The sequence below is a fragment of the Epinephelus lanceolatus genome, chromosome 16, assembly GCF_041903045.1.
Source record: "Epinephelus lanceolatus isolate andai-2023 chromosome 16, ASM4190304v1, whole genome shotgun sequence".
In the NCBI taxonomy this organism is placed as follows: domain Eukaryota; kingdom Metazoa; phylum Chordata; class Actinopteri; order Perciformes; family Serranidae; genus Epinephelus; species Epinephelus lanceolatus.
Window position 1 is genome coordinate 13,510,343 of NC_135749.1, and position 23,779 is coordinate 13,534,121.

Here is a 23,779-nt window from a genome sequence, read left to right on the forward strand (position 1 = left end):
TTTGCAGGTTGTTATATCGCCGCCTTGCGTCTTGGAGGGGAACTGCGGGCCACACTGAAACCTACTTCCCAAAAACTTCTTATAATTGACCACAGGATGGCGGTATATGTAATTTATTGACAGTAGAATAAACCAAACGGCCTAACATTTATTTATAAAGCAGGGAAATGCAACTTTAAAAATATATTATAACAATATATATACATAAAAAATATATAGCGGAGAGATCATGCACATATTGGGACTTTTTGCAGCTGTATTTGGACAACAATGTATTATAGAGAGTGTGTGTGCGCGCGCGCAGGTGTGTGTGTATGTGTAGGAGAGAGAGACAGACAGAGAGAGAGAGGGCTGGATGATTCAGTACCAATCACTGATAGGTTACAGATGCGCTTTGAAGCCGATCTCACATTTTGAAGCTTGGCAGTCGCATGGTGTTTTTCCTCCACGTTGCGTCTTGATTAGTATTAGTATTTGCACCTCGAATAACCCGCATGCTGGTTGGCTGAGAGGCAGTCATCCCATCTTGGTGAAACAAACTCGCCCTGCTCTACATCGAGGAGAAGGAGGAGGAACCAATCGCATCGGCTCTACACACACACACTCACACACACTGCTTTAATTTTTCTTAATAAGCGGCTGTTTGACAAAGCCGGTCACGGACTGCAGGGGCTGTGGAGGAGGTGGACCGGTGCGATGATGACGGGCAAATCTGTAAAAGACGTTGACAGATACCAGACTGTCCTCAACTCTTTACTGGCGCTGGAGGAGAACAAATACTGCGCTGACTGCGAATCAAAAGGTAGGTGACTACAGATGTCTTGTTTCACCATGCCTGCTAATGGCCAGGGCATGAATCGACCCTCTTGCTCATTTACTACACTGGAAAATGCGGCGTTGCATTCATCATCCCTCGACCAATTACATTGTACTATGGTGCAAGACACGGGGCTCCATCCTCACAAGGCTGGAGCATGGCATGCTGCTCCATCACCAAGTCATTAGGTGTCCATAATAGCAGGCAGCACAATAGATAAAGACATTATAAGGAATACCTTTCATCTAAGAAGGGCTTTGTTTATTATAAGAGCTGGAAACTATATGACAGGATGAAATAAGCAAATGAGATCATTAGTGAGATGACTCCAGCTGCTGGGAGCATCGCAGACACCTGAGGCTCCCTGGACCCCGGTATAGAGACACAGCAGACACAGAGACACACTGACTTTGAGTCACCCTGAACACACTGTTCCTGCAGTCTGAGTGCAGATGGGGCAACTCTTCACAAAAGGGCACAACAGTATTCTCACATTATAATGGAATTAACCATGGGCATTGTCAGTCTGTCATCCTCAGCAGTTACTTATAGTGTTGTAGTTACAGTGAATTAAGTAATTGGTTGTTGAAAGGTCATATTGCCCCTCATGTTTTTGGGGGGATGTTGGTGTGGTAACCGTCTGCAATCATTCTAACATGTATGATAGGATTATTTTACATGTACTTTATAAGACTCTCAATTGTGTTTATGCGTGTCCACTGACCCTTCAGTCCGTCTGTAGCCTCACTGAGGCCTTGAACCATGCCATCAGCTATTTGCTGAACCTGTTTTACCATGCTGGTGGGTAAACACTGCTGTTTTGGTCACGTATACACCGAGTGTGAAACTGAGTCAACAAACTGATTCTCCAGCATTTTATCTTCATTTTGTTTTAGGATAAACTGTCAATAAGTTGATGATATCTGCTGCTGTAAAGTGCACACATACAAACATGTGCCACCACGGGCGGATTATGAGACAGTGGAGCCCTGGGCACAGACATGCAGAGGGCCCCTCCACCTCTCACATATAGGAGTAAGAGACACAGACTTTCTAGTTGTTTAGCCTCTGTGGCTTTGTGTCTCTTTGTAGTTGTGTTGTGCCTCTTTATGGTTGCTCTGTGTCGCTTTGTAGTCATTTCATGTCTCTTTGTGGCCATTTTGTGTCTCTTTGTAGTCGTAACGTGTCTGTGATTGTTTTGCCCCTTTTATTTAGTCATATTACGTCTCTTTGTAGTTGTTTTGTGTCTCTTTATGGTTGATTTGTGTCTCTGTCGTCATTTCATGTCTTTTTATTGTCATTTTGTGTCTCTTTGTAGTTGTTTTGTGTCTCTTTGTGGCCATTTGGTGTCTCTTTGTAGTCGTTATGTGTCTGTGATTGTTTTGCCCCTTTTTTGTAGTCATACTACGTATCTTTGTAGTTGTTTTGTGTCTCTTTATAGTCATTTCATGTCTCTTTGTAGTTGTTTTGCCCCTTTTTGTAGTCATTTTGTGTCTCTTTGTAGTCGTTATGTGTCTGTGGTTATTTTTCCCCTTTTTGTACTCATACTACGTCTCTTTGTAGTTGTTTTGTGTCTCTTTATGGCTGATTTGTGTCTCTTTGTAGTCATTTCATGTCTCTTTGTAGTTGTTTTGCCCCTTTTTGTTCTCATTTTGTGTCTCTTTGTAGTCGTTATGTGTCTGTGGTTATTTTGCCCCATGTTGTACTCATATTACGTCTCTTTGTAGTTGTTTTGTGTCTCTTTATGTTTGCTTTGTGTCTCTTTGTAGTCATTTGATGTCTCTTTATTGTCATGTTGTGTCTCTTTGTAGTTGTTTTGTGTCTCTTTATGGCTTATTTGTGTCTCTTTGTAGTCATTTGATGTCTCTTTATTGTCATGTTGTGTCTCTTTGTAGTTGTTTTGTGTCTCTTTATGGTTGCTTTGAGTCTCTTTGTAGTCTTTATGTGTCTGTGGTTGTTTTGCCCCTTTTGTAGTCATGTTCTGTCTCTGTGTAGTTGCTTTTTGTCTCTTTATAGTCATTTCATGTCTCTTTGTGGTTATTTTGCCCCTTGTTGTAGTCATTTTGTGTCTCTTTGTAGTTGTTTTGTGTTTCTTTGTAGTTGCTTTGTGTCTCTTTGTACTCGTTATGTGTCTGTGATTGTTTTGCCCCTTTTTTGTTGTCATTTTGCATCTTTTCGTAGTTGTTTTGTGTCTCTTTATTTGCTTAGCATCTCCTTACAGTCATTTCATGTCTCTTTGTGGTTGTTTTGCCCTTTTTTGTAGTTGCGAGTCTCTTTGCATCTCTTTTCAGCTGTTTTGCATCTCTTTGTGTCTCTTTTTAGTTGCTTTATGTGTCTTTGTGGTCATTTTGAGCCTTTTCATGGTTGGTACGTTTCTCTTCGACTGACATTTTGCCGGTGAAGGCCAGGGGGCCCCTGACACTTTGGCCCCCTGGGACTTTGCCCAGTAGCCTGTCCAGTAATCCATCCATGTGTGGCTCTCTGGGTCCACACAGATACAGTGTCAATGCACACAAAATCACTTCACAAACAGCGTTAGCTCCTAAAGATAAACCTCAGGTGGCTACTTATGATGAAGTTGTTACATCCCTTTTTGACAAAATGACTTGCTTCTTGTAAGTTATGTCAGGTTTTATGGAAAACTTTTAAGAAATATATGCTGTGCTGGTGCCATGTTTTAGTCGTAGTCCATTTCATACCTATATGCTAGATTCCAAACTGGCTCTGATGTAACCCAGCGCCACTGCTGCTGCTGAGATAGATGAGATTGGCCTCTCCACATACCATGTCCGAAATGATTCAGTGGGGAAGCTGCATGTCACGTTTCCACTTCCACATGACTGCCACTGCTCCCACCTCACTCATAAATTCTCAAGTGAGGGCCCTGAATGTACGTAAATCCCTGCAGGCTGTCACGCAGGAGACATCCTTGGGATACCTCATGAAAACTTCATGAATGATATGTGTAAGCAGCTCCCCATATTTAACAGGGATTAAGATGTATTCTGTGGTTTTGCATTCGTGGTTCAGATGTGTTTGCTTCCTAACAGACGCAGAAACAGACAAACAGACAAATGGACAGGCAAACAACACCAGAGAAACCTGATGTGTACAAAGCACAGTCAGAGACAAAATCAATAAGTTATCTTTACTTTGGATTTGAGTACCAGGCTGTGTCATGACAGGGGGAAACATTTCTGATGTAGACAGGGACACTCAGAAAAGTGCAAACAGACGCTTGTTTTGTTTTTTTTTTAACCTCCAGTAAGTGGAGGTCAGTTTGGGCGTTTGTTCTCTGTCTCTCTTTGTATTTCTCAAGCGGTCTGGTCTCTGTTCATTCTCAATAGTCTGCGTCTTTGTATCTCTTTCAGGTAGCTGCCAAATGCTGGCAAAAATGATCTGAGGTGCTGAATTTGGCATCACAAATATTTCATAAGAGGGACTCAGCTGGTCAGGTGGTTGATGAAAACAAAAACAACCTTCAAATGCGGATGTAGAGAGAATGATTTCTCTTTTGGTATTAAACCTCAAACAAAACTAAACATCATTACACTGATACAGATTCACTACCATAGCCTACAGTTAAACTTAAATAAAAAGTTCAAGGGATAATCTGCAGATTTTCACCCAGTTTTATCATAATAATGTGAGTAGTATGTGTAAATAAACTATGGTAAACTTCCCTCTATCTTACCGGCAGCCAAATCCCCCAGCTTGGATTTTTGCTGGCTTTTGGGCTCTTGCTTAAACTACAGATTGGACTATGAACGCACCAGAGACACTATGAACATAGAAGCGGATCAAGAGAGAGCCACCCCTCTCCCTCCCTCATTCACTCAAATGCAGACCAAACTCAGATCAGCCTGTAAAACTTGGCAGTGCGAATCAAATAGGCTATAAACCAAGATTATGTTACTGCACTATTTCTTGGCTAAAATGTCTTTAGAATAATATTTCAGTGCACTGTTTGGCTGCAATATCCTCCTGAGACCCTGTGTCCACATATGAGGACATCAAATTTTGGGTTTCTTGACTTTATACTTCATTCTACTTAATGTAGGCCTGTTGTCCTCGTTCATGGACACTTTTTTGTGCCATCTAGTGGTAGTATAAGCGACGTGGGTGTGTGTGCAGGAATGAATGAGTCCAACAACGTATTGGGTTCTGTTCATAACATTTAGTACGGTCTCTGAACACAGGTCACATACAGCCATACGATTCTACTCCGTTCCCGTCCCCTCTTCCTTCTTCTGCCTAAATCTCACCTCCACATTACCCGCTGTCTCAACAGCACCACCAAGCGGCTGACACTAACACATGCCATAAAAATACAGGCAATACTTCAATAATGCTCCAGTGAACAATAATACAATGAGAACAGTAACTTTTACCCATAAAATATAAATTCAGTCTCACAGTAGTAAGAGCACAATACACTAATCCATGTAAAAACATGATGGCTGCCATCTCTGCCAAGACAGTCTGCAGCTGATCCCGACACAAAAGTGGACAAGGTCCAAAACCTGATCACATTTTATGGTTGATACTTGTTTATTTATGATGAATTGACCAATTTTAAGAGACACTGTTAATTAGGAAGTACTTGTTTGAAGACGTTGGGACTTTATTATTGTCTCGAATGAGGACATTAGGACCTAATTATCTTTGACAATGTTTAGTTTTTTTATACTTATCGGGTACTATTGATCCCCAATAGCTAGGAGAAATTAAAAATGTAATCCAAACAAAAGTTCGGGTCTCAGGAGGATATGAGAATGTGTAAACAGGAAGTGGGTGCAATATTGCTTCCTGCATTGTAAAAAGGTAGGCTGAAAAAAGGAATGGATCAAATGGTAAAACTAGGCAGTGCTGATTCTTCTACTGTTGCCTACTTTCCAGTAGTGCATTCTGAGGGTTGTAGGTTTCTACCTCTTGAGCAAAGGTAAATGTTACACTCCTTTTCCTTTGTTTTCTCTGGTCATGTCGTACTGATTTCGAACATATTTGCGTCTGTACACAGCATAGACAGCCTAGGTTTATGAAAAGATCATCTTTCCAGAGGTGAACTAGTTTTTAACTACAGAAAATTCTGAAACCCATTCCCCACAATGTGTAGTAAGCCTAAAAGTTATTTTTTTTAGTTGTAAAAGCAAATCCATCACCTGCCCAGTCTTTAGTATGTCCTTTTAAAATGGATTCTTCATTTCTCTGCTTTCTGTCTTCTTGCTTAATTTTCCTGTTAAAACACAAAAATCCAACTTCCCCATCAGAGGTGAAATAAGGTTTCATCAAACCCTGCACAGCACGTAGACAACTGCAAGATTAGTGGAGTACTTTGTTAAGATGACATGTGATGTCAAGGTCTTAGTTAGATTCAAACCAGACGTCAGCACACCAACGTGAATGCTTCATTTTACAAAACAAGGTTTTGTTCCAGCGTACATGGCCTTTGGGTGGTCTTTTTAATAAGATATAAAAAGGACTGCAGACGGTGTTAGACTTCAGGCGAACGCACTTGTGACTGTTCAGAAGTCAATTTAAAAAAACAAACTGTGATCAGACTCTCGCAGCCCATCTAAATTTATGCCTGTTCTTTCTAAGACAGGCAACAAAAGCAGAGGAAAATAAAGGATACAGCGTCGTATTTGTGAATCTGGGACATGTGGAAAGAGAAATCATTTAGGTTTGATTGTTGTCCTCCTTTTCCTTACACACTCAAACACGAGGTCATGAAGCAAACCTGTGCTTTGCCTCTTTGTTTGATTGGTGTGCCTTCACTGTGCAACAGACTGGTCTAATTAGACTGCAGATGAGATTAGGGGTTAGCGGAGAAAATAGCAGCCACACACATACAGATATACACCAAGTTCCAGCTTTCATCTAAAGGAAAGTGACTTTCCCTCTGATCATTAGTGGCCTTTTGCTACGATCTAAAGCGTGTTTTCTGTCAATTATGTAAATAAGTATGTCTTGCATTTATTATTTAACCATGCAATAACATACGGCTCCACACCGACTGAAAGGTCACACATCACTCACTCATGAATCTGTGCTAATAATGTGACACTGTAAACTAGCTTGGTCCTTGAAAAGAGGTATTTTACCTCCACCCTGATTAGCACTTCCTCTTGAATCTGTAAGTCTTTCTCTTCTGTGCATTAGCTCACAAGCACATGCTCTTTCACGACCACACACTTGCGCACACATGTGCACACCTTAAAAGCATTTGGCCCCTCCCCTTCCCTTTCTCAAGTCAGGCTTTTGGCCATATGGCTCGTGATGGGGTTTGGCCTAATCTTGTTTGCTTTGACATAGATTACTGTGCGTTTATCACCTTCTTCCCACTGGGTGACTGAGGAGGAAGTGGAGAGACATGTGGAGCCAAGTGCATGCTCACACTGGCACGTTAAAACACACGAAAACACATTAACAACGCCATTAGGTCATCCCTATCGAAGTGAAATCTCTATTTTACTGCCTGTGCTGCCCAACTTCCTGTCTCTCTTCTCCTCTGTACCACGTGACGTACTGTATTATTTGTTTATCACTTCCTCATGGTGTGACACTTCTACTGTAAATCCTCAGCAGTGCCAGGAAATAATGAAGAGATGGGGGGAGAGAGGGTGAGGCAGGCGCATAATGTAGTCAACACTTCTACCTCTGGCTTCAGTCTCAAGGGGCTGCTGTGTGTGTGTCTGCGTGTGTGTTTGCATAAAAGCCTCCCTCTTTTATTGTCTCCATTGTACTTGTGTTTACGCGCACACCGGGCCACAGTTGCCGTGGAGATATCACCTGGTGATATCGTGCCTTACCCCTCCACCATCACCACCACCTAGCCCCCCTCCCCTCACACCCTTTAATCTCATCCAATCAGAGGGCAGCAGGGATTTCCCTTGAAAGAAGGAGGTGATTGGCTGTTTGTGTCCCCTGGCTGGAGTTCAGAGTCTCACAGTACCAAGGTGAGGGTGGCTCAGTCTATAGTGTATCACTGTATGTGTATATACTGCCATGGCTAGATGAACCTGCAAGGGGCCCTTGAGCAAACATAACATTCTGGGTCCCTGTAAACTCCCCTGATCCCTCCAGTATGTGTGCAGTGTGCACGTTATTCCTGGAATATAACATGGTCACAGGTTTGCTGTGTGGTTTTTTGATTAGATATCAAGACACGTAAGAACAGTATCAACGAAAGGACTGAGTCAAAGGACACAGGGCCCGTCTATAATACATGGACTGAAGATAAGGTAGTAAATAGGGCTCCCTTCGAGGTCTACCGTGCAGATTTGTCAGTTATTGTCTGTAAACACGCTCGCCAGTGAAAGTGAAAGTAAAAGCTGACCCCAGATTCACCACTCTTGTTTGGCGTCTCACCTTGCTGTATTTGCATTTTTCCTGTGCTGTGTCTTTTGGATGCTGCTTACAGTCTGGCACCTGGTCGCTACTTTTTTGTAATGCCCCGGCCTCTCCTGAGCACTGTGGGGATACACACCCATAAACATCCTGAACAGAAACCCCCCCTTCAAGCGGGGCTTTAAGTGAAGTGAATAACATTTATCATGTTGTTACAGTGCAATATTCCATTGGGAAACCTTGGGTCCTGACATTCATGTAGATGCTACTTGACGCACTCCACCCACCCGAACACCGTTGCAGACCAAGTAAACCCCCTCGTGGCAACGGCACTTGTTGATGGCAGTGCCCCCCAGCAGGACAATGCACCATGCCACAGATCCCAATCTGATCGAACATTTGGGAGACGTGCTGGTACCCCAGAGGTACCCCTGATCCACAGTGGGTGCGTCGTGGACTGGACTTGGCTCTGACCTGCCAAGGCATGAACACAGGACCTCTGGAGGGTTTCCTATAGTGTCTGGCATCAACACGTTGGCTTCAGATCTTTTGGGTCCTGTGGGTTGTGAGGTGGGGTACCAGCATGTCCCACAGATGATGGATCAGACTAGGATTTGGGGAATTTGGAGGCCAAGTGAATGCCTTTAGGTCTCTGTCACTTTCCTCGGGCCATTCCTGAGCAGTTTTTGTGGTGTTGCATGGCACATTGTCCTGCTGGGGGGGCACAGCTACTGGGGAGTGCCACTGCTTAAAGGGGGGTACCTGGTCTGCACTGGTGTTTAAGTGGATGGAGCATAGATCTTATCACATAAAGTCTGATAAGGTCAGACATCAATCCACTATTCCTATGTTACCTGGAAAGTGACAATGAAATGTGACAGGAACAATATCAAGGCACATTCACAAAGGTAGCAGGTACTGCAGGGCTACTGTATTGGTGCCGTTATGTCGTTCATCCATTTTATGTCACCCTCTGTAGCTTTCAAGTAAAAATCAGTAAAGGATGAGTTTATATGGAGTATTGTAGGTAGTATTTTTGCTGTAGGTTAGCATGGCATCGATCTATCTCCGTGTTTATAGATTATGGTAAATAATAGGTATAATAAGACTTTTGTACGGTACTCTCCAAAAGATCGCAAAGTTCTCAAACAGCTGTACTAATGCACAAATGCATACGCAGTAGAGAAATAATTATAGAACTGCAGAAAGTATAAAAATGAAATCAGGATAAGTACAAAATCAAGTATATTTCTGAGAAGAATCTAAATCTTACAGTGACAGTGTGTCTTGCTCGTCTTTTGATGTGTAACCCATTTAACTTCAGTGACTCACCTGCAGGATCACAGTCGTGACAGTCGCGCTGTAACACAGATGGTGGGAGTGTATTAGTAAATTATCAATAGGGGTCCATCTGTTTAGCTCAGACTGGGACTGGGTCACGGGGAGGCCTCGGGGTTTCTGGAGTGCTTCAGATGCTGAAGGGCTAGAGAAGGGGATGAATGTGTTTGTACACGAGTGTGTGTTTGTGCGGTGGTGTAGGAGGGCATAGGATCCACCGATGACTGAGGCTCTGTGGGATTAACTGGATGCGCGCAGAGAGCACCGTTTATCCTTGTGGGATATAGGCTAATGAGCCATATGCACATGCTTTTGTGTGTGTGTGCGAGTGTGAGAATACATACTATGTTTGGGAATGACGTGCGCTTATGGATGTCACTATAGGTGTGTGCTAGAAAACCACCCCTGGGAAGGAAGACGTTAATAATATGTTTGTGAATGTATGATTTTGTTATTTAGCTTAGTTTATTTGAGATTATTTGAGATTTATTTGACATTATGAGAAGGAAGGCATCACATACAACTACAGAAATGTCTGTGCCTGTGGGGTGCTTGATAGCAATGATGCCAGTCAGAGTCCAGGTGACCAGGTAACATCATACAATCAAGCAAACCTACACAATATCAAATTGCTGGAGCCACAGGATGTAAATGAACAGGTACCCATGTTGGTGTTTGAGATACTCAGGGGCTCTGCTGTTAAAATATACCAGTTGGAATTGCTTCTTCACCCAGACCTTTACAGCACGCCTCTATGTTTCAGATCGAGTAGTAAAAGCAAGTCATCAGCAGGAGAACTACTCAAGAGTCTTGATTCCTTTTATCAATTAAACAAGCTTTTCTGATCAAAGACCCGGTTTTGTTGTTCACTTTTCCCCGGGTCTATAATGCTCTGCTCTCCTAATCCAGATTACTGACAACAAACTAACAAAGGGCTTCGCAGAAACAAATCTAAGCAATAAAACAATCTAATCTCATCAATCGAAGGAAATACTGCTGTGAGCTTGGTTGTTAATGCATCATAGTGCTTTGTATTGCTCTCTTTCTATTTTTAAGACTCTAAATATCCTAATAAGTCTGATGAATGAGAGAAATTCTTCCCAGTTCAGGGTTACCTACAAGGCAGCCATTGATTTCCATTTATTTCTGTATGGTATGAAAATCTGTTAGCAGCCTTCTAAAAAATCAAAGTTGCATTGCCATTATGAGGTGTTAACGTTGCATTTGGATTGCATGCGATACAGTTTCAGATTTTGTATGCATTTTTTCCACCTACAAGGTCGTCATTGACTCCTATTCATTTCCATATGGTATTGAATTAGCAAACTCTTGGTTATAAAAGTAAATTTGACTTGACTTGCGTAATCCACTGCTGTAAATGTCACGTTTGCATCATTTTAAGTGCAGGCTACATCATGCGACATGGATCTGATAGACTTGGGTACGATAAGTTTGATGTATGCAGACTGTACAATGACAATGGCCACTGAATCACAAGCTATGATGTACAATAGCTTCACATACTGAGTGTGCAAGAGTGCTGCACGCTTGCAACATAGAGGGTTACATTATTAAATAACGTAAAGTTTTGTGGGCACTTTATACTGCAGTGTGTCAATGTGTGTGTTTGCTAGCTGCTAGGTTGCTCACCTGGCAGCTGCAACTCTGCCGCAATTTCTGTCCATGCTTTGTTCTTCTTTATGTGATCATGGTAAGAGCTGGAAGTCATATCATACAGGCAAGGCTTCTGCTGTCACAACTCAACAAGATTTTCCTCTTTGCTGGAATCTTGCACATTTCTTTCAGCACATTTTGCCTCCATGACAAGCTGCTATCCGTCTGGGTTTTTTTTTTTGGTATAGCACCAGTGCATCATTTCATGCAGCATTTCTATCGGTTGGTTAGTAAACGTATAGGCCATAACAGCAGTCACATTGTGAGATGGTCAACCCAAATTTCTGACAGTCAGAATTTTATTTAGACTGTGACCATGTCCATCCTTGAAAGATATCGCCATGTTTCTTTCACGATGGTTATCTTTTGTCTGGGACAGCCCAAAATCACACTGTGTACACTGGGCCTTAGTCAGTATTACATTGTGTGGTAAAAATGGGTCATGGCAAGATGGCAACCCTACATTCATGAAAAGCACTGCAAGATTTCCTTTTCCATGTCTCAAGAGATCGTTTTAGCCCAAAGCATGATCTCTCCTTAACCCTATCCAAGCTTCTTGTATCTAAACTGAACCAGACTTTAACTACAGCATTGTCACATTATGAAATATAGGTTTTCCCATATTTCCAAACAGTTTCGCAAATCTGGGGTTGCCATCTAGCCACAACCGAGTTTTACCGCACATTGTAATATTGACTAAAATAATGCAAACTTGACCTTTTCTGCGGTGGATTACACAAGTCCAGTCTACTTTATTTATATAATCAAAAGTTTGCTACTTCCATACTATATGGAAATGAATGGGAATCAATGACAGCCTAGTAGGTGGATAGCATGCATTCAAAAATTCTATTTTGTCAAAAAATAATACAGACTTTATTTCTTAAGAGCCTGCTAACAGATTTCCATACCATACAGAAATAAATTGAAGTCAGTGGCTGCCTGAAAGGTAACCCTGAACTCATCCAACTTATTAGCATATTAAGTGTCTTTAGTTTGCTAATTCCATACGTATATGAAAATGAATAAGAATCAACGGCACCCTTGAAGGTGGATAGAATGCATACAAAATCTGAAACCATATAACATGTGTTTAAAAATGCAATATCACTAAAAATGTCAATACAAATGCAAATTACTAACCTAAAAATTTCAATTACGCTGACATTGCCCTTTGAATGTAACATTTTCTTGAAGGGAAGGATTAAAGATGAAGGGTACTTGAGGGAGAAACACTGAAGGTGAGGGGTTACAAAATGAGCACAGCCAATAAAGGTCCTCACAAGTGTTGTGATTCACATAAATGTGTGTGTGGGTGAGTGACAGAGAGGTTCATTATAGATCTCTGTTTGCACTCGCTCGCTGCTCGTCATACCCCCCCTGTACATCCCAGCAGGCCATCAAACAGCTAAAGTCCACCATTTACTGACTATAAAAATCCCCTCTTGTTTGTCTCTGTTTTTGGCTCTCGCCCCGGCGCTGCCTTCTCATCATCCCCTGATGTGCCTCAAGCTGCATGTTTGACAACCACAACCACACTTTTTTTTTCTTTTCGCCAGGATGATTCATCAGTCTCCTTTGCAAACATTCTACTTTTGGGTAGTTAGCCCTATAAAACTGGATTCATCAGTCAAACCTGGAACATTTAATTATACCTCAAAAGACGGTGTTTGTTCTTTGATGACAAAAAGAAAAGAGGACGTTTGCTCATCACTCTTACTCAGCTGCGGAGAAATGCATGCTGCAATCCATCCCTGTAACACGGAGAATCTGATTTGCAGAGATTGTTTCTTCAATCCTTCCTTCCTTTTTTAGAAGTCTATCCCTCCTACTCTCTACTATATCTGTTCAAAGTACCTGGAGGTGTGCATTGTTGTTGCTGGACAGACAAGCTGTGTATGGGCTCTTACTCAGGCTCTGCATTGATTAGCACCAAAGAGGGTACTGTGGTGCAGTGTGCAGGTGTGATTCTCTTTTAGATAACTAACCTTCAACTCTGACCTGCTCCCTCTTTCTTGGCTCACCTGGTCAGCACACTCCTGTTCACAGCTGAGCACCTGACTCTGTTGTAAGCAGATTAGAAATACACTTGCGCTTACACCACTGGACACGTGAACACACACGGTTTGGAAAGAAAATGTCAGTGTATTTCACCGGTGTTCCTGACCGCAACTTGCTGCAATTTCGGTGTGTTTCTCTTTGCCTTACTGACTTAAAACACTAATAATGTTACTGTCTGCAAAATGCCTCTGCTAATTAAATCCATGCTCTACTTATTACCTGCAGTTGTAATGCCAAAACAAGTGACTAATATACTTCTTTGTAAATTAATACCACCGGTAAATGCATTTCACCAGTGTTTCTGACTGCAAGCAGCTGTGACTTGAGTGTTTTTCGGGGATGGATTTAGTGATTTGGGGGCTCCGGGCAAACACCACCTTGCTTCACTTTCACCCTTTCTCTAACTGGGAATGTTGGTCGGCTGCTAGAAGAAGTACTCACTTTATTTTTTTCTGAAGTAAAACCATTAACTTAATAAATCTAGCTGTTTGGACCCAGCTGTATTGCTCAGGACCCAGTGAAGCAGAGTTTTGAGTGTTCAGTTGTTGCAAGCAGCAGTACCACTTGGCCCGCTCTGATCAGGCATGTTTTGCACTAGTCTCACTAAAAACCCGAAATGTCAAACTCATGCTGGTGCTAGGGGAAAAAGCGGGGGATTGTCCGAGTCAATAGGATTCAACCTTCGGAGTACCATGGGTAGATATTTGAGTCTGGTCCAAAGCGGTGGACCAACAGACCAATAACGGCCACCCCAAGAGCCTCTCCACTAGCCTGGCTAAAGAGAGATAAAAACTCAGTACGACATGCCAAAAAAAAGGCAACAGTGACAGCAACTGGGCGAAACCCCAGAAAGCGAGGGTGGAGAATGTAATAGAAAGGAGAATTAGAGCTGGGGGAGAGAGATATGGGTGGACAAGGGAGAGCAGGAGGGAAGCAGCGGTGGTGAATGAGAGAGATAAGAAATGGCAACCAGGACACAGAGGAGCGTTAGAATAAGGATGAGAAGGACAAACTAATTCCATCGTATGGGGAGTTCAACGCGATTGACAGTGTCTCTCTTGCTCTCGACTGGTGCCATGCAGTGTTTACAGCAGTTAAGCAGGCTTTGCGGAGTAATGCTACTATTAGCCGGCATGACAGCTAATGCTGCAGCCAGACAGTCAAGGTGATGGACATACTCTGTCTGTCTGTCTGGTGACCCTCTATTGTTGTTTGCCCTCTTGCATTTTTTGCCCATTGATGCCTTTTCTTTTGCTATTTTAAAAATGTAACCTGCAAACTATTCAGATTAGAAATAAACACAGAGCCAATCTGATGATTTCCTGTTAATGGTGCAAACAGATTTAGCATCTATAGCTCAGGATGCAACCAAGACACAAAGCTGTTTTTTTGACTCTGCACCGAGACTGTGTTTCCGCAGCTGCAGTAAAGAGGAAGGTTTTGTGTTTTCTCTTCCGAAACTCAACTTCCTCTTTCATTTGCATAGAATGGCCTTCCTTTAACTCAGCGCAGCGACTTTGTCAAGACAGAAGAGGCCAATGAGAAATCCAAATCGAAAGCTGCTCTTCCATCTAGTGGCGTAAAGGCCACAGTGCATCAACTTGTGGCAAGGTTGCAAGCCAGGGCTCATAACGGAGATGAGCAGAGAGGGTGGTTCTGCCAACTAGAGCAAGCAAGGGAGGGGGGAGCAGGAAGAGGTGGAGGAGGAGGGGCAAGAAGGAAGATGTGAGGAGAGATGGGGAAGAGGAGCACCAGTATTCTCTTTGAAGTTGACTGTATTCTCAGAAGAGGACGGTTGCATAATTTCAGCAGAAAAATAGCCTGACGGTGTTGTTTTTATTTCTCCCCTCTCAGAGTTCCCTGACAGCGAGGCACACACAACATGATAGAGAGCTTAAGCTGACGAAGCATGGGGGTGAATATGGGGCATGCAACATTCACATGTAACCATTAAGATAGAGATGGCAGCAAGATGGACAAAATGGCCCACTCAGATAACCGCGCACCCACACACACAGGCTCATGACCAAATGAGTAATCATCCCTGCAGGTATCCAGAATGTGTGTGTGTGTGATCGCCTCTGTGTGTGTGTGTGTTTGTGTTACTTTCTACTCCCCCTCTCTCCTCTCAATCTCAGTTATGTAGGCTAACTCTTCTATTGGATCCTATTATGTGTCAGGACACCGCATGACTTACACTGGATTAGATGAGTTCCCAGCTGAATTCAAACTCATAATTGAATTTCAGGCTCGTCTTTCTATAATTGGACTAAAATTAATCAGTTTTTTAGCACTGTTCTTCACCCAGTCCTCTCGCCTGCTCACTCTACCTGTCTGTTATACTTCTTGACTCACTCTCCATCTCTTTCCTTAGTTTTTTGTTTGTCGCCCAACTGCTTGAAAAGACCATCTGTTCTAAGTATTAAAGATTCCTTACAGTTAAAAATCAAGTTTTTAACCTTGTTACATGTCCATATGGTGTTCTTATAGGCTGTAGACATACCATGATCGAAATAAGCAGTAACGCCATGGCTGAACATTCCAGCCTTGGAGCTTCAGTGTACCAATGACAGTCTCACATACACGGATTTAGACAGCCAGAGTTCATATGTCACAAACCTAAGAAACCAATCCAATCAACTCAGAGGGTGGGGCTTCCTATATCATTAGCATAATGCTATAGCAAAACTACATATCGGTATTTTGCAAGCTACTTTTGACTTCAACTTGTCAGAGCTGGTGATCAGGAACATGGTTTATCCGACATTAACAATGCATTACTCTCTGTTTAGCACGTAGCTGTTTAACATAGTCAAGGCCAAGGCTCATGTTATCTGTTATGATTACGTTTCTAACATTGTAGAGAGCAGTGAGCAGAGTCAAAGGTCAGCAGGTACGCTCAAGCTGCAGGCAAGCAGCTCAGGTGTGGGTGGGGATAGAGGTGGGGCTTAAGTTGCATATTCATATAGCCATATACTAAATGAGGTGAATGTAGTGTAATATCCAGGACATTTTATGGCATGGAAGAAACTAGTTTGCCAGACTAGTTTGACAAAAAGTCCCTAGCTTGCAAGGTCACTTGTGGGTGTGTGTTAAATAACACTTAAGGGAGCCACAGTTTTTGTTGTTTATGGCTTTTATTTTTGTCCAGCACTTGCCTTAAATGGTTTGTGGATGTGTGCATCTGTTATATCTATTATGGAAAAAACTTCTGAAATGTAGGGTCCGTCCCAATACTCACACTTCCCCTCAAAATTGGCCCTAGCCCTTGTTTTTGCACGTTCCTGCGAAGGACTAGGGTGTCCCAAGCTTTAGCAAAGTGCTTTCCAGCCCTTAAAATCCCCACTTAATTTGAAGGGCTGTTCGATGCACACTTACAAACCCATCTCAACTGAAGAAAAGATTGAATTTCCCAGGATGCATTGCGAAACTATCCAGCCAGGTGAGTCTTCCAGGAAGATGGCAGCCTCCATGAGAAAGCCATCGCACAATTTAAGTACTATTTTCCCAAATAAGCATGCAAAAATTCCAAAATATGTTGGAATATGTTTCTGCATTATGCATTGTTATCTGTAAGCATTGAGTTAGAATATGAACGCTTGGGGCGTCGGTGGTTTAGTGGTAGAGCAGGCGCCCCATATATAAGGCTGTTGCCGCAGCGGCCCGGGTTAGAATCCAGCCCGTGGCCCTTTGCTGCATGTCATCCCCCCTCTCTCTCTCCGCCCTTCACACTTACCTGTCCTGTCCAATAAAGGCAAAATGCCCTAAAAAATATCTTTAAAAAAGAATATGAACGCTTGAAAATTGCTAATTCACGATGTAGCCGACATGAAGATCTACAGAGTTCTCCGTGCAAGAAGCCTTCGTTGACGATTCACGTGACGTAGGTGAACATGTCTGTTACGCTAATTTGCATGAAGTGGCGTCCCAATTTGTAGGTAAAATTCCCTACCCCTCAACACTACCCCTTCGTCGTTGAGGGGAATCTATCTGGCGAGTGCAATTGAAACCAGGGGGTAAGGTAAAGGGAAGAGAATTGGGATTGGCCCGTAATCTTGATGAACAGAGACAACTTTGTAGCAGATTAATCGATGCCCAGAGTAGAACTTTAAACACTACCTTCTTCTCTGCCAGGTCCAAGATGGGCATCCTGGAATCTGGGCATCTTCATCTGTATCCGCTGTGCCGGTATCCATCGAAACCTGGGGGTCCACATCTCCAAGGTCAAGTCTGTCAATCTGGACCAGTGGACACAGGAGCAGGTTCAGGTCAGAGGACACAGAAAGGGACATTATATGTGTTAATGTGTGACACACAGTACAGGGTTTTCACAAGATACTGATTGGGTTCACATATAAGTATCAGACACAGTGTTGGACACAAATGCAGACTGAGACGAAATCCAAAGTTCAGGGTTTTTGATACAGTCCAGGTCAACACAGGCAGGGGTAACCAACTCAACAGGCAGAAACTCACTGGTCTAAATACGAAAAAAGGTCAATCTCACGAGGAATACACACTAGGAAGAACACCGGAAACCTCACACAAATGACAAGACACTCTAGCAGAGAACAAAGAGAAGACACAGGCTTATATACACTCTGACAGGGGAAATAATGAGACACAGGTGAAGGCAATCAGACAATCAGGGAGGAAACTTGACAGGACATGGGGAGACAAACAGACTTCCAAATAATAAAACAGGAAACAGAACATTACATTTCAATGCTGACAATAATAATAGATCTGACCGTCAAAAGGTATAACAACAAACCCAGTGTCTACTCGGCATGTTGAGAAAGAATACCTCATTGTTTATCTTAGCTAAGTATAAAGTGTAGAAACGGTTAGCATGGCTCCTTCCTCTGTAAAACTGATTCTTGTCATTTTTGGTTTAAAAACGACAACCTTCCTGGTTGCTGCAACTGTGTCCGTCTGGGATTTTACTTGCAGTTTCACAAACAGAAGGGGAAGTAGACACTCTCTCATCAGTATGCAGCTCATCTTGTCTGGGTCTGATAAGCAAGACAGTCAGCATTATGCTTCCCACTGTGATAATTTTCCTGTAGTCAGCACCTTTATTTTTCTCCTTTCTCGACATCCACATTGAGAATTCACACTATTTTATTAGCAGTACCTGGATATTGTATCTGTCCTTTATCAGACTGCTTAACAATGTGACATGGCTTGTTGTGTTTTGGTGTCACCAGTGTGTGCAGGAGATGGGAAATGCCAAAGCCAAACGTCTCTACGAGGCTTTCTTACCTGAGTGCTTCCAGCGCCCAGAGACGGACCAGTCTGCAGAGATCTTTATCAGGGACAAATATGACAAAAAGAAGTACATGGATAAGGTCATTGACATCCAGATGCTCAGGGTGAGTCCACACACACACACGTGCGCACGCACAGAAGACGAGGCTTTGTGCTTGGTCTCAAATAGCTTTCGTCTGGTCTCTTTTTATCTACCACTGTCACGATACCCTTGAACAAGGCCACAGCACCTGAAGCGTCTGCTTGCTCAACAAAAAAACACTTGTTGTCTCTGTACAGAAAGAAAAGAGCTGTGACAATATTCCCAAGGAACCTGTTGTGTTTGAGAAGATGAAATTGGTGAGTTCTGGTTGTATCTTGCCCTTAATTTGTTAGATTTTTAATATAAGCTGATGCAAAGTGCAGAATTAGATTGAGCTGGAGAGCGCTAAGAGAGGAAGACATGAACGAAAGAAAGCGGAGTCTTTGAGGACAAGGTGACAGGAGAGGAAGTATACCTTGAGGAGAGGGGTTTTCAGCCAGCAGGGGAAAACTGGGAGTAACTCTGGAAGGTCATTTCACCACCAGGGAGCAGAAAAATAGGATTCTGGACTCAAGCTCATTAATCAATGCAGACATATTGCATTACTCATATCAACTTTCTCTGTTGTGACAGAAAAAAGACATCAGCCCCAAGACAGATTCCCAGTCTGTCACAGACCTGCTTGGATTAGGTATTGCACCTCACACACATGAACACACTGACAGTTAAGAGAGAAGAGAAAGACATCGAAATAGACAGGTTATATTTGAATCCTGAATAATTTTGAATAATCAGAACCATGCCTTTATCTCCCATCTCTATTAGATGCCCCTGCTCCTAGTCCTGCAGTGTCTAATGGTGGAGGATGTGTTCCAGACAGTAATGAGAGCCCAGCGGCGTCCAATCCAGCTCTGGCGCACTCTGCGCTGGATCTCTTCAGCTCCCTGCCAGCACCCTCCTCTGCTTCCTCCGCAAAAACCACGGTAATACTCTGCACATGCTGGGCACTGTCTGCTCTCCACCGAACCCTTATGTTTGTGGCCATGCTAGCAGCGCAGCTCTAGGGATGGCAATGTTGATCTGTCAGTCAGTCCAACCCCTCCAGGCTGAAATATCTCAACAACTCTTGGGTGGATTTCCATAAAATCTTGAACCTACATTCATGGTCCCAGGAGGATGAATTCTACTGACGTCAGTGATCTTTTTCTCTTGCATCAAGATTATTAGATTACCAACAAATACAGACCGTTATTTACCCCTCAGGATGAACTGTAATTACTTAACTGATCCGCTGACTTTTCATCTGTCGCCATCATCAGGTCAAAATTTCAATTTGTCCTTTATGACCAAAAACCTGCAACACTAACAACATTCCCATCAACCTCAGCTGTACTTTGTTTTCTGCTAAATAGCAAATGTTAGCATGTTAATATGTTTAACTAGTATGTTGAACATTTCTGTTGAAGATCAAGCCCCCAGGCTTTGCAGCCAGTTTAACATAGTGGCCAAACCATGGATGTACGACTGTGGGTCCCAAAAACTTTTTCCCCAAGACTTACACTGTGAAAGAGCTGTCTGTAAATCAGTGAATAAAAGTAGTAGATAGTTAGCCGCTTAGCCAGTGGAAGTTAGTCGCTCGGCCGGCAAAGTCTCTAGTGCGCTTGCTCCATGGGCCCCACAATGCGTAAGATCTGCATAATTTTATAGTGGGGCTTCATGCGCCATTGAGCAACTTTCATAGGAATGAAACGGGTCCTGGCTCCAATGCTGTATCCAGTTCTCTTTATACATCCATGTTAAACATTAGCACGTTAGCATTTTTATTGTGTGCAAGTTAGCATTTTGCTCAAAGCACTACTCTTCCTAAGTAGAGCCGATAACGTGTTTTTAATCCGTCATTCAGGTAAAAAAAGGTACCCAGAGAAACGTTGCACACTGAGTCCAATGCATTTTATTGTTGTAATTGTAAAGACACATTTCCTCCCTTGCTTCTCTCCACTGAAATTACCTTTCTAGCTGTCACCACTCTCTCCCTGTGACTTGCGTTTGGGACTGCAGCATCATCTTCTACCTGACCTGTTTAAAGTGAGCTATCTGAGTTATGAAAGGATACTGTGCAGCCCACATTTTCTTCACTGATTCTTGGTCAAATGTCTCTAAAGACTTTTGACGGATGCAAAAGACGCAGAATATCGAACCTGTTCCAAAAACTTGAATGACAGACGAAAGTGTCAGACTCAGTGGGCAAACGTGACTGACATAACGCAAGGCCATACTTATTTTTAGACATGCAACAATTTCAGATAATAAAAACTGACTCAGTGTGCAAAGGCCTTTAGTCTTGTTCAAATCTGCCTTTTTGGATGCCCTTCTGTCAGTCCTTCCACTGCTGATAACCTTCTCCTACCTTCTTTCTATCTCTCTATCCGTGCCACACCCTCCCTCTCCAGCCTGTTTCCAGCTCCATGCCTCAGAGCAGAGTGACTGCCTCGGTGCCTGAAAACCTCAGTTTGTTCCTGGGTCCGATGCCCAAAGCAGAAGAGGGCACTGTCAAGAAACTGTCCAAGGACTCTATACTCTCCCTGTACGCCTCTACCCCGTCGGTACACGCTAGCAGCATGGCGACTCACGGTGAGAACTGAAAAACCTCTTCTCTGATGTTCTTTTCTCTACGTGTCCTTAAGTCTTGATTCAGTGGGTGGTTAGTTTCATCAGAGAGATGTGAGAATTAGTATTAATTGCTTTACAATTAGCAAAATGGATGCTCTCTGTCTGTGATTATCTTCAGCAGGCTTGTACATGAACCAAATGGGATACCCGACACATCCGTATGGATCGTACCATTCTTTGGCCCAGGCAGGTGGAATGGGCGGCACCATGATGACATCGCAGATGGCCATGATGGGCCAGCAACAGAGCAGCATAATTGGAGTTCAACAGAACGGCATGATGGGACAGCAGAATGGCTTAATGGGTGCCCAGGGTGTCATGGCCCAGCCTAGTGGCGTTATGACGTCACCCTACATGACAGGGATGACCCAGGGCATGATGGGACAGCAGCAGACTGGCATGATGGTACAGCAGCAGAGTGGGATGATGGGGCAGCAGCAGGTTGGAGGTGTACCTCATCAGCAGATGTATGGCGTGCAACATGCCCAGCAGCTGCAGTGGAACCTTACCCAGGTCTGTGTGTGTTTGTTTTGGACCATATGAATTTTGAAGGTAGTTAAAGGTCTGTTTATAACTAAGTGTGTTTTTCGGCTCTCAGATGACTCAGCACATGGCGGGAATGAATCTCTACAACACCAATGGCATGATGGGATACAGCAGTCAACAAATGGGAGGCTCGACAACTCCGAGCTCAGCGCACATGACAGCACACGTTTGGAAATGATCTCATCTATCCAGGAAGTGATGTAACGCCAATAACCCACAAAAGAGAGGGGAACTGAGTTGTAGGATTCTGTGGATCAGACTCTCCGGGAGACATTTTCTAATGCAAGGGAGGAGGAGGAGAAGGAGGAGGAGACAGGTGTGAAGAAGAAGAAGGTTTGGGAAACCACTACTACCTCTCTTTCTCTCTCCTCTCTGCCCATGCTTCCTCTTTTCGACCCATCCATGGCCATGTTTTGCATATTTCCATGCTTGCCTTCAGAACACTTTGGTATGATGACCAAGACAACAGGGTTCAGAGGTTCGCTGGTTAGGACGACACATCTTTCTTTGTACCTAGCCTCCATGTGTGAGTGTTTGCACGCACATCGGCTATATGTGGGTGTCAACTAACTGCTGACTTAAAAGTAGTTTTTAGGAGAATTTTACAGTTTTTCTTACTTGATCAGAATTAGGACTCAGAGAACAGCTTAGCTGAGCTTAACTCAATTGGAAGAGGTACTTGAATATTGGCGTTAATTGAATCAAGACTCATTTCTCTTAAAATGAGGGAAACATACTGTGTTGCAAGGCTAACGGCTTAATGTTTTCTAATTTGTTAAACAGTTCAACATTGTGGGAAATATGTTTATTTGCCTTTTTTGCTTAGCGTAAGATGAAAAGATTGATACCACTCTTATGTCTGAGCGCCAAATATGAGGCTACCATTAGCAGCTAGTTAACTTCGCTTAGCGTAAAGACTTGAAACAGGGGAAACAACTAGCTTGACTCTGTCCAAAGGCAACGTTAAGGTATTAACACATTATAACTTATTCGTTTAATCCATACAAAAACCAAAGTGTAAAAATGACACATTGGGGTTTCATGTGGGAACTATTTTTTGGTCAGTAACTTCCTGGAGTCTTGCCGTCACCATGAGGTTGCCAGGCTTTGTATGGATAAAACACATGAGCTTTAGATATGCGGATAGGTGGATTTTGTTAGCTTTGGACAGAGCCAGGCTAGCTGTTTCCCTCTGCTTCCAGTCTTTGTGCTAAGCTAACTTGCTGCTAGCGTTAGCTTCACATACCTTGCAGTCACAAGAGTGGTATCCTCTCATGTAACTGTTGGCAAAAAAAGCAAATGAACATAAAGTTTTTGTAAAACCAAAATGTCAAACTATTCTTTTAACCTAGCATTAAAAATGTTTCTTAACAAAAGATAGAGAATGTACATTACGTTGTGTAGGACAAGGGCGCCATTTTGTGAGGAACATGCTCCGTTATCTCTAGGTTAGTGTGTGCATCGGATACTGACTGTAATCCAATGTTGGGCTGCCAAGTCATATGGATCTATGTTGTTTATCCTCATTAGTTTATTCAACTGCCATTGCTTGACCACTGTAGCAGCCACAGGTAACACAGCATTATCCTCGCAAGATGGTGCCCCTGTAACACAGCGTGATGTCAACTGCTGCCTTTAAATGGAACTCTAGAGGTCACCTAGGCTAAGAAAGCTAGCGTGTAGGTTACGAGGAAATGCAAAGACAAAATGAGAGAGAAAAAAAGATATGGTCGTTGGGAATATCAACCTTTTAGCTGTTAGCCTAATTTTAGCCGCAACCATATTTGTGAAGGAGGAACTACAGATATTTTTGCAGCCAGCTTTCATGCGCATAGCAGTGAAGAGTTTGATACATTCGGTGACAATCATTTTAAATTATATCAATTATAGGTGAATCAAGGTAGGCTAGGCTAGGCTAGTGTCTTAATTCATCACACAATGTCAAGCTGCAAGTAGGGAAAAGCAGGAATAAATTAGCCTGGGTCTGTAAGTAGGAAAAAATCGTAAAATCTTCCAAAAACCAATGTATC

General features: G+C 42.9%; 1 protein-coding gene across 2 annotated transcripts; it reads left to right on the forward strand.

The window, feature by feature from the left end:
• Positions 1-489: 489 nt before the first annotated feature.
• Positions 490-23,457, forward strand: smap2 (small ArfGAP2). Of its 2 annotated transcripts, none has more exons than XM_033637622.2 (9): positions 490-802; positions 17,375-17,508; positions 18,451-18,615; positions 18,791-18,850; positions 19,167-19,224; positions 19,359-19,516; positions 20,984-21,164; positions 21,322-21,716; positions 21,802-23,457. In XM_033637622.2, exons 1-9 carry the CDS (start codon positions 697-699, stop codon positions 21,925-21,927), a joined length of 1,383 nt encoding a protein of 460 aa, XP_033493513.1. In that variant the 5' UTR covers positions 490-696; the 3' UTR covers positions 21,928-23,457. The 2 variants fall into 2 exon arrangements, with proteins under 2 accessions (XP_033493513.1, XP_033493514.1); XM_033637623.2 differs by having other exon boundaries at positions 552-802; positions 21,325-21,716.
• Positions 23,458-23,779: the final 322 nt, after the last annotated feature.